This window comes from Battus philenor, unplaced genomic scaffold (assembly GCF_028537555.1).
Source record: "Battus philenor isolate CCGP_79_NKW_IND1 unplaced genomic scaffold, ilBatPhil1.0.hap1 SCAF_7, whole genome shotgun sequence".
In the NCBI taxonomy this organism is placed as follows: Eukaryota; Metazoa; Arthropoda; class Insecta; order Lepidoptera; family Papilionidae; genus Battus; species Battus philenor.
Window position 1 is genome coordinate 8,764,288 of NW_027181737.1, and position 13,896 is coordinate 8,778,183.

Below are 13,896 nucleotides of genomic sequence, written 5' to 3' on the forward strand. Positions count from 1 at the left end.
TGCCTTGTTTCCGCTACGTGGGTTTTTTGTTGTAAGCTCCTCAATCTAGGTGCGTTTCTAACGCACTATGAAATCAGACATTTTATTTTGTAATCACTTTCACAATATCCTTATCTCAGAGCAATTCTATTCATTTTCAAGATTTATTATCAACTTAACAAAACTAACTTGTCACTAATAAGATTTTTATGAGTTTTAGTTTTTAAATTTATTTCTTTACAAATCACAGGAATTTATGGGGATGCATTTTAAGAATTTGTACATGTTAGTATATAAATCTGATTATGTATGTAAGAATTTCATTGTTAGTAAAATAGATCTTGGCCCATTTTTACTAATACTAATAAAAAAGACACTTTCAGGCGTTTCTTCCTAACCTTTTAAAGTTGTTTTAATATTTTATGTAAATCTTAGGAATCCACTCAGTTCCTTCGGTATTCTACCCTGCGGGCCAGACCTTTACAAACCGCCTTGCCGCCGCTGGCATGTACCGTAACTACAGCCTCAACACCGGAATGGATCCTGTTGGATACTCTTAACTCATACAAAAAAGAGTCGATTTTACAACAATAATCGCTCTAAAATAAACAACTAATGCTGAGGACATCATTAACTTTTGAAGATGTTTAGTTTTACAAGTATTTAGATTTTAGTATTTAACGTTGTAATTTTTTTAACCATTAACTATGACATTTAAAGTCGAATGATTATAATTTTCTGTTTACAAATTAGTTCAAACAATTTATTTTTCTTACAATAAAATCTTAGTAATAAAAAAGTTAATAAATATTTAGAATGTTTTTTTTTCACTTTGACCATTTTATTGTCTTGGTAATAAATTAGACACAACTCTTTTCTTGATGGATACTAAAACTTTTTAATGGAATAATTTTAATAATTCTAGGATTTAAAGATTTTTAAACAAATTTGATTGTTTTTAAAAACAATAATGATGTTTATCACGTGGTATTTGATAGTTTAGTAATAAACACTGAGTTTCTACATCCACATATTGTAAACGTGTGTGTACGGTAAAAATAAACATAAAAATATAAAAGAATAGGTAAAGTAAGTTTATTTTATATCTAAAGAATGTGTTCATTAGTAATAGACAAAGGGTAGTAATTTCATGGGTAAATAAAAACAAACCATTATCGACTTACCAAAAGAGGTATTTATTATAGTATAGATTAACATGCATTCAAATTCCATTAAAATAGTACATTCGAACGAACATGTGTGCCACGCTTAGAAGTTATATATATGCGTCGGTATTACAAGCAGTGTACAATTCGATGTAATAAATTTTGTTCAGAAACAATAACAGTTGATGGACACCCTTATGGACAAGGTTAAAAGCTATTAAGTTTTTAATTAAAAACATTATCTTGTATTACAAACGTGACACACAATGTATTTTGGTTAATATAATGTAGTGGGAAAAAGATTGAACACGATAAAAACTGCCGATCTTTACTTCGTTACGATTAAGAATATGCAGAATTTATCGCCACAATCGAGTTATTTCCACGAGTACACAATTTGTATAACTTGTTTAGCAACAACAACAACAGCGTTTATAATTTATATATTTATATGGTTATTCTATAAGTTATTCAACGTGTAATAGACTAAATGAAACTATTTTTTTTTCATAATGTTGACTAACCGGTAAATTAATATTAACTCATGTCTAACCTGATTTTTTTTTTCCAAATATATAAAGACAAACTACGTGACAAAATCATGCTGTGAAAATGACTTATCAGCAAATACCTTCATAACTTCAAGGTAACAGAGAGATATATAATTCAAGTTTATTATGCTATTTATTGATCTATTAACACACATAGACTTATTTCGTTGTAAAATCTACAATAACAAGAGCTATAGAACTCGTGTTTTATAACACGTCACGGAAATAAAATATGTTTAGCATGAAAACAATTATCTGTCTAATATCTTAGTACTTAATATTATATATATATATAGATGAAGACTATAACTTGATAAACTACAGATTATAGTAATGTTACAGTAGGATGAATGCAAAATGTAACTGGTTATATAAGTGAAGCGTATTATAAAGATTAAATAGATATCAACATTAATACTCCTTTCCTTAAACTTTCAACCGCAACATTTTAATTAAAAATATGTAAACAATAATATGAACATATAAAGCACATAAGTTTTAAATGTATCTGCACAGAGAATTTTAATTTGATTTGCATTCGCAGAAATTTAAGTCATTCTTTAAATTTGAGATTTGTGTTAAAAAACATACAATATATTATGATGAAATACAATACCGCGTAATGGTTACTCTATTCCAAACATATGATTTTTGTATTCTGTTTTAGCCGATTTGCTTTAAATTAAATTTAAGATTTATATCAAGTAATTCGTTTTTGTGTGAAATCAATCGGTTGTAATATTATTAAACTATACTTAAACTTACTGCAACAAATTTAATACTGTTTACTGGCAGATATATTTTAAACGAATAAGAAAGAATGATGAAATAATTTTTATAGATAGATGATGATAACAACGCCTTTCTTCGTATTTATTCACGAAATATAACTAGTAATTAGATTATATAAAATGTGGATTATATTTGCTTTTAATAATATTGTCCATTATATAATTGCTCACGCCATTCCTCAAAAGTAATCTACAATACATTACTCTCTCATTTACCACTGGTACGACTACGTTCTTCGCTGTTTCTATTTTTGAAACCTTTTCAAGTTACGATAATGAAATGACGGTGGTATATTTCATAATGTATGTATAATTTATCAACAGTATTCTGATATAACCAAAGTTTTCCAAATTATGTTGTTTAGAAATAATATTTGTTTTATTTGGTTTGTAATTTAAGATTGAGTTATTAATTTGTTTATAATTCTTTCTCCTTGTTACCAATTTCCATCTCACATTATATTAATGTAGGATGTTGTAAATTTAGTCGTGACATTATTAAGCTAATTAATTTATTTATTTATACTAATAAAACGTTAATGAGATGTAACGTACTTGTAACATAATCAAATTCAATTACTTACGAAATTATAAAAAAAAGTTACGATATGATCTTTAAGGTCTGTTTTCAATGTCATACTCAAAACTACAATTTAATTTCAATTTAATATTTTTTATCTGTAAGTATTTTAACATTTATTTCGAATAACAATACATGAAACGAATTGAAGTACATTTGTTTGATTTATGTAAAGTTTTATATTCTATGAGGTAATGTATGACAATTGGAATGTGAAGATACGCAGTGTTGCGCTTATTAGAAATCTAGCATTACACTATACATTTGATAACAATGAAGGAACTGAATTGTGCTAGCGTGGTCGCCGCTTCTCTACGCAGTTGCGGCGACGGAAGAAACGTGTCTAAGAGAAGACAGTGATAGATAAACTACGTGTACGGCACCGCCGTCATGGTAGCGAGGTTCGATCACAATGCAGCTCAGTTGATTTGTTTTAATTTTAAACTTATTGTAAATCTAATGTTATTTATATTAAAAGCTATTCTTAACATTTTTGTCTCAACAGTATCATTAATATAAGGACATCATTTAGCACTGAAACAAATCCAGGTGTGGTTTAATTGATACTTCTAAATATTAATGGGTTTTGCTTTTTATTTTTTAGTTTAATCATAATCAACAATTAATGGTAACAATATTAAATGTACGTCAACGTTTCTTATTGTATTATTTTGTTTATTATCATTACGTTATGTGCTCGATAAGTTTAGGACCGGACTGAGATTAATGAGTGAAGTGAGATAGTGTTCAAGAGATGTTAAAATATTCTTTTCAATAAAAAATGCATGATTTCAAAGTTTAAATACCCTTACTCTTGCATAAGAAATCAATTTAATGTACTTTCATAATCGATGGTTATGCAATTCCATTAACTGACTGATTTTAAACACGAACTAGTTATACATAAAAAAGTTACGTTAAATTGGCATGAATTTAATGATATCTCATTTATTTTTGAAAATGGTTTTACTTTTTTTCTTTGAATAAATAAATTTTAGGCGCACAATGAATTGTTTCGGTCAGTCCGGACCTGAATGATTTTGATGTTATGTGACCGGTTGTTTATACCATTTATTTCGCTTTACATGTCTCCAAAAATGCCGGCGAAAGTTTTTCTAAGGTTTTTCATGGTATCCTCGGCGTCTTCGGTTAGCGTCGCGCTTAGTGAGCCCTGTCGTGCGAAACCACCTCGTCCGCTGGAGGAACCCGAGGGCGCAGGCGCCGCAGCCTGCGCAATGCTGCTAGCGCTGCTCGGGGCCGCCGACACCGATGAAACGGTGGACGATTGAGATGCTGTGAAATCAAACGCAGACGTAAACAACGATTGTAAAATTAACATAATAATGTACATAATTTAATTAATTATATTTTCCACCTTATTTTTCTTAGTTTTAAATCTAAAATTAAAAGTATATTATGAAATTAGTCTTATTATACCATTGAAGAGCTTTTAGTTGAATAAAAGGCGTGGAATATGGTTTGTTGATTCATTTAACTGGTTGATATAATAATGAGCAACCACTTATAATATTAAAATAATTGACGATTCAAAAATGCATGTAAATCCTTAATTTAATAAAAACATTCTGAATTTTTTTGTGGGGCACAGAGGGCGCCTAGCTTAGAACCTCCTTTAAAATGGCAAAGCTCGAGGGCGCCCTGGGTAGCCATGGCTCGAGTCGCTACTTACTACTATTTTACTGGATTGGCGAATTTGTGTAGTCCTCTGACTTCTGTGGTCAACTTTACTCCTGTGTTACAGAAGTTAGATTCTTAGTCCGCAGAAAATATGTTAATATTACTAAAAAAAATATACCTTCTGGTTATTAGCAGAATGAACTTTAAACAGAGAAAGAAAAAAAATATTTGTTATGTATATAAATATATAATAAATACGTCTTTTCTTTTTAAAAGGTTTAGAAAGATTACTATAACATCTTTGAATTGATTTTCCAAAAAACGTTTATCTTTAATTATTTGTAAAGAAGATATGCGATTTGGACCTCACGAAAAGTTACAACAATAACGAGAAATTGATTAAGTATACCATTTTGACAGAGCTAAAGATTAATTGGAAAAAAATTGTATTCGTTTGGCGTTAACTATTTATTTGTAAATCGACAATCAATGCAGGAAATCTATAATCAATTGTGTATGCTTGGGATCCTTTAGGATAGAACGTGGATTTCAGCATTGACAATATTTTTTTTGTTTAATGCAATGCAATCGGGTGTTGGTTTAAAGGTTCGATATTGATATAATCACCTTGCGAGTCACGTCTTGCGAGAGGCGGCGGCGGCGGCTGTGCAGGCTCAGCGGGTATGGGTGGCAAAGGACGGTCGATGCTTGCGGCGGTGGCGAGAGGCGCTGGTGGAGGCACGCTAGGTGGGCCTGCACTGCTAGAGCGTTCTTCCGGAGAAGCAGCTCCACTTCCAGAAACCGAGCTTCGCGAAGCGGTCTTAGTGATCCCAGGACGGCAAACAGCCTGCAAAGTGTACTTTGTAAATCACAATGAATTTAGAACAAATTTGTTGTAAAATTAATAAGATATACCTTTCGTTAAAGCACGAGGAATGTAACGATGAAAAAAAAATTTAAAAATTTTCTAGACAATCCGCCTAAAAGTTAAATAAAACACCTAGCTGTAAAATAAAAAGCGTATTATATCAAAAAATTTTGTACTTATATTGCTTTATCTATTTAAAAAAAAATCGTTAGGGACTTATCACGCGACGGACATATGACCTGGGGGTAGAATTTATGTTCATTCTATTGAGGCTTTATTTTATAAAGTCAGCTTCGTCCTGCTTCATATATGTATGAAATTTCCCATTTTTATTAACGGAATAACCGTTTTCATAATGAAATTGACGAAACGTGCTGGATGTTATCTGACTGGAATTATTCTAAGTGCCTGGCCGAACGTTTGAAAAAGGCATGCGTAGAAAATGCTTTGGTTTTTAAAAATTTACGGGAACTAATAGGGTGTTTACAAAAACAGTAAGAAATTTCCTTCGAGTGTCGGAAGAAGTTTATAAACTTCAACAATTTAATTATATGTCAAAAATTGTGTTCTCTTAAGTTTTCCTTGTCCAGTTAAATTGATAAATGTTAAAGTATTCGTCGGACTATTGTACTTACAGCTATGTTGTGCCAACATGATCCGGTGATTCAGCTGTGTAAACGAATGCGATGCAGTCATGCTATACACACCTAGTCGAAATACACCCTCAGTGCCTATTAAGACATGAGTCAATCGAAGTCTTGTGAGATGACGAGTACCACTCCACATGAATAATTTAACTGAAGCTTTATGACCGTGAAAAGGAAATAATTCGATGAAATCTTTCCTTAGTCATTTCGCTTATTTATTTACATGTGTTCCATGCGTGTATTGTTTTTTTTAACCATGTTGTATTAATACTATCTTTAAAGTCGAAGGTCCCCACTCCCGAATACACACACATACATACCGATTACTTATTTTTGGTTATAAACAAGTGAATTAACGTTCAAGTTTTCAAGTGAATTTACTTCAACTTATTTAAATTATTACATCGAAGATTTGAATCTTAAAATTTGAAACTATGTTAAAAGGAAATACGTATCCAACCTGCATACGCTGTAAGATGAGCTCTGCTAGATGGCGTCGGTCTTCCTCTTGCGAGTCGCCCATGAAAGAGGTGGCAGAATCGTTCAGTTCTATGATGTGCTCGCGTCCGTCCTTGCCCACCACCAGTTCCAAAGCGCAAACTTCCAAACCGCCAAAAATTTCGCTTACCTGAAATAAAAAAAAAACAATAGAAAAATAAATGAAATAACATGACATTAAATTTCTCGATGACTGTCCAGAATATACATGCCTCATCTATCCACATTTTGTATCTATCGTTCATTCCTATGGCTTCAAGCATTGCGGATCCTTGATTAGTTTTCCAATTGCCAGATATAGATTTGCGCCTGAAATAAAACAATTAATTTGTATAATCGCTGGTTAAACGTTTTCGATGTTCCTAAAGTATAACCCCACCCAAAAACACCTATTTTATTTGTTGTTATTTATAACACGTAATTTACTATATAAATATGAATATTCTTTACATAATATGTGACTATTTAATAACAGTTTTTGCAATTTGCTATAAAACACATTCAACGCCTGATGATTTAGAACAGGTATGAGGTTAGTATAACTCAGTCTAAAGACGACGCAGGCGTTGCTAAGTAAACATTATCGGCCAAATGTTTCAGAAAACATGTTTAGATTTCCATAATTTACGTGCATTATTTTGGCGATATCCCAACACTGAGAGCTAATTTTACTGGTTGAATAAGAGTTTCAATTCATTCATTAATACGAAGTGTCAGTCTGTAGTCGTTCTAAAACAAATTTACGACATGTATCCTATTCCAAATTTTCCACTAAAAACCTCCGGAGGGAAAATAAAATAAAATTTGTGAGATGAAAACTACATAAAAATTATCTCTCTTAATTATATGTGAAAGGTTATTAAAAAAGAATACACTCTATGTACAATGAGAATACATTTAATGCATTATGCGTCATGTAGTTTCTAAAAGTAGATATATATTTTATGGTTCCTAGTTTATTTTTAATTAATGTTATGATGCTAAATACTGACTAGGGCATTTTGAAAGTAGTAAATAATAAATAGTGCTGGTTTATTTTAGTCCCTAAAAATCGGGCCCGGGGACACTTACTGAGTTATGCTAAAAAAACCAGCAGTTACAAATGCGTTTACACATAGCTACTTTTCATAAATTGCGTGCAAGTAATTATTTCATATGTTTGTACCGTAATCCATAAGACAATCTTTCAACAGGTTTCGTTCTCAAGTTAATTAGAAATTAGTCCAAGCTCGCCTGGGCGTAAGATTAAAAGTATAAAGATCAATATATAGCAATATAGACCACAGTTTGTCCACGTATAATTGTATCCTTAAGTCTTTATTAGTAATTAATGAGATAAGTTGTGTATTTCTAGGTTTACCCCCGGCGAAAACACTATGGTACTCATACCGGTTTAATGAAGCCCAACATCTTTTGTGTCAAGGCAAAGTGACATACACAAGATAAAAAATTATAGATAACACTTCGTTATATTGGTGCACTCCTCTAACTATATACAAGATTCATAATTTAGATAAAACAAATTTGAATTTATTGTACATGATAGCATTTAATTAATTACGTGAATACTAATCACTTTCGCTGGACTAGTCATTTTTATAAGATAACATTTTTTTCCCGATTCCAGAAATAAGACATGTGCTGGTGCGAAAACTTTCTTTAATCCTATTGAAGGAATAACTATACTCATAATTACTTACATGAAGGCCTTGTAGTTGGTGCCAATTTTTTGTATGTGAATATCGTATTTTGCATCAATGAACGGCTCAACAGTGCAGTAGGTTCCCAGCATAGCCACTACACCGGCAATATCCTAGAAGAAGAAAATTTATAAAGATGGAAACTGGTGTTGTTTTAAGGCGTGGTCATTATTTTTAAGAAATTAACTCGTCATGTATTTTGTACTAAAATAAATTATGAAAATGTTGCTCGGACGGTCCCTTTTCAATTAAATGATAAGACATGTTCACTAAACGTATTTTATCATGTTTTTACATGATCTAGGTCTCAACGTTGTATTTACTGGATGTGAGAACTAATAAACTTAATTTATAATGCCAATATTATTTTAGAGGCTACGAGGTTTAATTGTGTGGCCTGTCCTTTGATTGCATAAATAATTTTAATTTAGTGAAAACAATAAACTGTTTATGAGATTAATCGCCACTTATAAACGCGAAACGATCGTAAAAAGTTATAATTAATTTTGATGAAAAGTGTTTAAAACGAAAATTATAAAAGCAAAATCTTCACAACAAACGTATATTGAATTCACGAAGCTACTTGCTCGTATAATAGTTATATTATTATTTAAATGTAATCCGCTTAAAGCTAAAATTATACAGTTCATAACGTCAGTTTACGCGGCATTGAGCAGGGTTTACCTGGAAGTCGGCCAAGGAGTCCACTTTCACCTTGGCCACGCCGCTATGCGCGTGTCCAATCTTGATCACCACCGGGAACTTCGGAGCTGTTACCTTTAACAATGAGTGGCGGTTGAAACAAAAGCTTTCGATGACTCGCAGTCTGTGATATAAAATGCTTTTTATTTAAAATATTTAAAACTGGTATCCCAGTTTAAAAATTGCTGTTTTTATTTTTAGCCTCGTTTTACTATTAAAACAATACGATGGAATAAAATGTACACTAGGCCAAAAACATCGAGCTAAAAATGCGACGTCAATTTATTAGCGAAACCTGTGTATATAATTTATCAATAAGTAAATTATTATCTAAATTTTGTTTTAAAGGAATTCTGTTTTGATTGGTCAGTGGTGACTTTCTCAACATTGCATAATTCTAGATAACTATCCAATACTCAGCCTAAGACGAGTACCAGCTCTGATCATGGTTGATCACACACACATTGAAGGGCGCCTCTTTTACGCTAGGTAATACCTTTTTAGCCGTCTATATACTCTTTAACATCCATCGTTTAAGCAATCAAAATCTAGACATACGCAAATACCTAAATCTGGATTCTAGATCAAGCAAACCCGTAATTGTAACCCGTAACTTAATCTCTAAAAAATTAATCTCTTAAAAAAATAAGGTTTCATGTCACAGCGAAGTCGATGTAGAATTGTACCGAAATTCTAATAGTTTTGGTAAATTTATTAGACCTCCTTTCAAGAAATTTTTGTTTTTAATTTTAAAATTCAATTGTTTGAAAGAGTTTCAAGTGGGACTTGTTAATTTCTAAGTAACTTTATTTACATTGGTGTACCACTTTTTAATATCTTATTTTGCGATTGCTGAAATTACCGTTGTAGTTTATTCAAGCAATAATTATTGCTTGAATAATATATAATAACCTATTGGTTATCATTATCATTTTAGACGTGGTACCGGTAGCCATTGGCCTTTCTCGTAGATTTCTAATAAGACCGCTTGGAAACGACTGCACCCTGTGTCTTCTGACGATCTAAAAAAGGTCGTTTGTCAACCTTGTTAATAGACGTCCTACGCTGTGAAAAGGAAATTCTAGAAAAGAAGACTTTGCCAGTCCGTGGTCTTCTTTTCCAGAATATGGAGGCTTCAACGGCCATCTCTTCTGTGCGCCATGTAGCCTACACCGCCACTCCAACTTTGTTTATTCGCTGGGCTGTTGTTTCTTTGTTCGATTTTTTCATTTCTGATTCAGCCTCATAGAAAAATACCGTGCTTAGCTCCTTTTATAGCTCATTGAGTACTATGAGCTTAACAAAGACAACTAATATAAAGACTTTCGTACATGACTCGTTATTTTGGCGGAGCAGTCTATTAATTTAATTAATTTTATTATAACGTACTGCATAAACTTTATCGGTATACCTTTTCTTTTTATTTTCTTGCTACCTATAAAGAAAAACAAAAAGGTAAAAGAGAAACAGATAAAATAAAAAGCCTAACTTTAAAATGGACATAGATATATGATTATAACATACGGATAATGAACTCAACAGTTTTTACACTATTCAATCTAGGTGACATTGTTTGAAGATGGAATTTCTAATAAAAACATAGTAATTGTTGTTTCTAATAACTTTATATTATGTTTCATTTCTATGTTTTGTTATTGAAATAGTTGTAAGACAAGATATACGATATATAAAAAACAATGTAATTGTCAGTTTGCCACTGTTATTATACTTAGCAATAGTGGCAATATAAAATCATATTCACAAAGGGTGCGTTGCTTGTAAACGATTATTATAATCACAGGTTTGTTATTAGTTAATCACAACTTGCGGTGTAGGTTCCTAACATTTGTTTTGGTTTGTATTGGTGCGCAGTTGATGTTAATCTTAATTATAAGTTAACAATGATGCTTTTGTGAACAACATTTCGTTTGATTGAAATAAAATCTATAATTAAAAGTCGTAATTTATTTTTGTTATAATTTTTATATAATCCTTTTTTTTCTTTGAATTCAGTAGAGTAACTAAATAGTAATTCAAAAACAAGAGTTTGAAAATTATTTCATTTGCTGTCTACAAAAAAGATATTTTATGGTCTTTTTTGGTATTTTTAAAAGTAGAAACAGAAACGGTTTGGCCATAATGCCACATATCACGTTGCTCTTCACCTATTATCATGATCATAAGAAGGTAGTCTGCTCATCTTGTAGGTGTACGTACTACACTGTACTTGCAGGTCCGTGGTTACCACTCCAGAACCTTAAATGCCGGCTATCTGTTCTGCGTGCTGTGAACTTTCTACCGGCAATTCATCTTGCCAATCCACTAGGACTATTGTAAAACGGTGCAAATATTTCGTAAGATAAAATGAGACGCAAATGGTTTATCTAGTTCAGTGTTTCACGTATAAATATAAAATTAAGTTAAAATAGTATGATACTCATGTAAGTTTTACAAGATAGCTTAGACTTTGATTTCGTAGTTTTAAATTTAAATTTTAATGTATATTAATAAATAAATCTAATCACAGTGTTTTGTGTTTTTATTTGGTCGAAATGTGTGGAGTTGTTTAATTTATTCCGTGTATGATTAATACCATTATAATTTATATATGTGTGAAACATTATTGAATTCCATTTAAAAAGAGTACTTGTTCGCTGCTTTTGTACTGTAGACGCCTAATTGATTAAACATATATTGAATTTGAATGGAATCTATACATCGTTAAAATCTATAAGTGTTCATAGCTGTTTAAATGTTGTTTAAAATATGACATTATATCTTTTTATAAAACATTTATGATTATTGTGGTAGTTTGCATTAAATCGCTATATTTATCGCTTCCGGATAAACGTAGAGATTACAAAAATATGTTTACGATAAGGATTATGTAAACCGGGCATATTACGTAAGTATTCTGATATCTTGTTATTAAAGGCTGCTTAAATCGGGACAGGATAGAAGTAAAAGTAACATAATGGCTCTTCCTGTCCGCGTCGCAACCATTTGTAGATGTAACATTATAAATCAATTTATGATAATTGTTGACATGCTAAAAAAATCTTGGTAAGTTTTATAGCTATAGGAGTTAATCTATATAGTTAGAAAAAAATATATGTAGCAGTCTTATAGTATATATATATATATAAAAATACATATATATATAATTAGAAAAAAATATGAAATTTAATGATCGTTATATACGTTTAGCTTAAGACTCTCAGCGAAAGGAATATTTCTTCCAATCTTCAATTCTATAAGCCTTAACGCAAGTAAGAATTTCTTTCGGCACGTTTCTTTTGTACTCGATCGACTTGTTAGGTATTGTGACGTTTATTTCTGCTGAGTAAAGGTAACCAGGGTATTCCCCTGATGGTTAATGATACGGCTTACCTAACAATGCGGTGCCACTCCCAACTGTTCATATTAATAATATTCTTATTACTCCAATAGTGTTAAGAGTGTATATAAGAGTGTATAATAAAGAGAAAAATGTACAAGTTACCAAAACGACATAAAAAAGGTCTAAGTATACTTTAAAATGTCTGCAAAGTTAACCATTCATTCATTTACGTCCAGAGTAAATCAGAAGAGGTCAATTTGATATAAAATTGTGGCAAATTGAGCTCTTAACTTGCAACGAAGGCTTCAAACGCGACCTGAGTTAAGAGCTCTTTAAAACTCACTTGTGTTTATATTTTGTGATCATTTTCACAAATTACCTAGTCAATTATTCCCTATAATTGTGAAGATCTACTTCGGTCTGTGATTCGTTTTGTTAATTTTCTTTATGTTTTTAATACAACATAAAAGCAAGTAAAAAGTTTTGTCGTGGATAAAGACTGATAGCTTGTCGATTTTTATACCAGTAGCTTCAACAAATTCAAGTTGACAGACCGTTAAGACGCTTTATCTAAGTCTATTTACAGTAAGTTCGGGGGCTCTGTCAGGAACCTCGGCTCGTGCTATTATATCATTTATTTTAAAAGCAATGCTCCTTACGGAGTGTCTAGGTACAAGTAAATAGTTGTTTTTTAATTAAATTATATTATTAACGCTCTACAAGATCTAATCAGGAATAAGGTCATCCGAAGACTAACTAAAGTAACCTACATAGCCCTGCGGATTGGCAAGATGTAGAGATAGTGGGCATCCCTCAAAATGCCGCTTAGCCGCTGAGGTTCTGTGGAAATTCCAGACCCGTAATTACAACATAGGATGTCCACCTACATGGTAAACAGACGACATTGTAACGGTCGCCGGAACACGTAGAATGTAGGCCGATTCCAACCGATCGTATTGAAAAACTATGGGAGAGGCTTGGGTCCAGAAGTGAATATCCAACGGTTGAAATAATGAAAAATAACGTTATCTCTATAATGTAGAGAAATTTACTTATTAGCTAATACCGGAGATTGTGTCATCGCTATCGTTTGCCGTGTGTAAAACTCAGAGTGATGTAAAGATTATTTTACTGTTAAAAATATATACAGTACACCAAAATATTAATATTAAAGTTTTACATGTAATATTATATTGGTTATTACACTTTTATAATCATCTCTACGTTGTCAGTATCCATGTTTTTTTAATGAGACTTCTTTTGTTAACTTTATGTTTTAATTGACTTAGACTTATAAGGAAAATTAATAGTAAAATTTAAAAAATCATAGCAAATACAAGTTGGACGGACAGATGTCCATGTTAGGGTCGTCGCAAGACGGTTCATACAGGCCGCTTCTAATCAGTCTTTTTGGAAATTCTGGGGTTGGCTTATGT

At 31.6% G+C, this 13,896-nt stretch overlaps 1 protein-coding gene across 1 annotated transcript in view; it reads right to left on the reverse strand.

Moving 5' to 3' along the window:
- Positions 1 to 4,148: 4,148 nt before the first annotated feature.
- Positions 4,149 to 13,896, reverse strand: part of Syn (synapsin) — a 68,974-nt gene continuing 59,226 nt past the window's right edge. The window contains exons 9-14 of the mRNA XM_068774571.1: positions 9,103 to 9,195; positions 8,419 to 8,531; positions 6,931 to 7,027; positions 6,681 to 6,848; positions 5,333 to 5,552; positions 4,149 to 4,360 (exon numbers count right to left, since the gene is read on the reverse strand). Of these exons, the coding sequence (XP_068630672.1) occupies positions 4,149 to 4,360; positions 5,333 to 5,552; positions 6,681 to 6,848; positions 6,931 to 7,027; positions 8,419 to 8,531; positions 9,103 to 9,195 (903 nt within the window). The remainder of the gene's footprint in view (positions 4,361 to 5,332; positions 5,553 to 6,680; positions 6,849 to 6,930; positions 7,028 to 8,418; positions 8,532 to 9,102; positions 9,196 to 13,896) is intronic.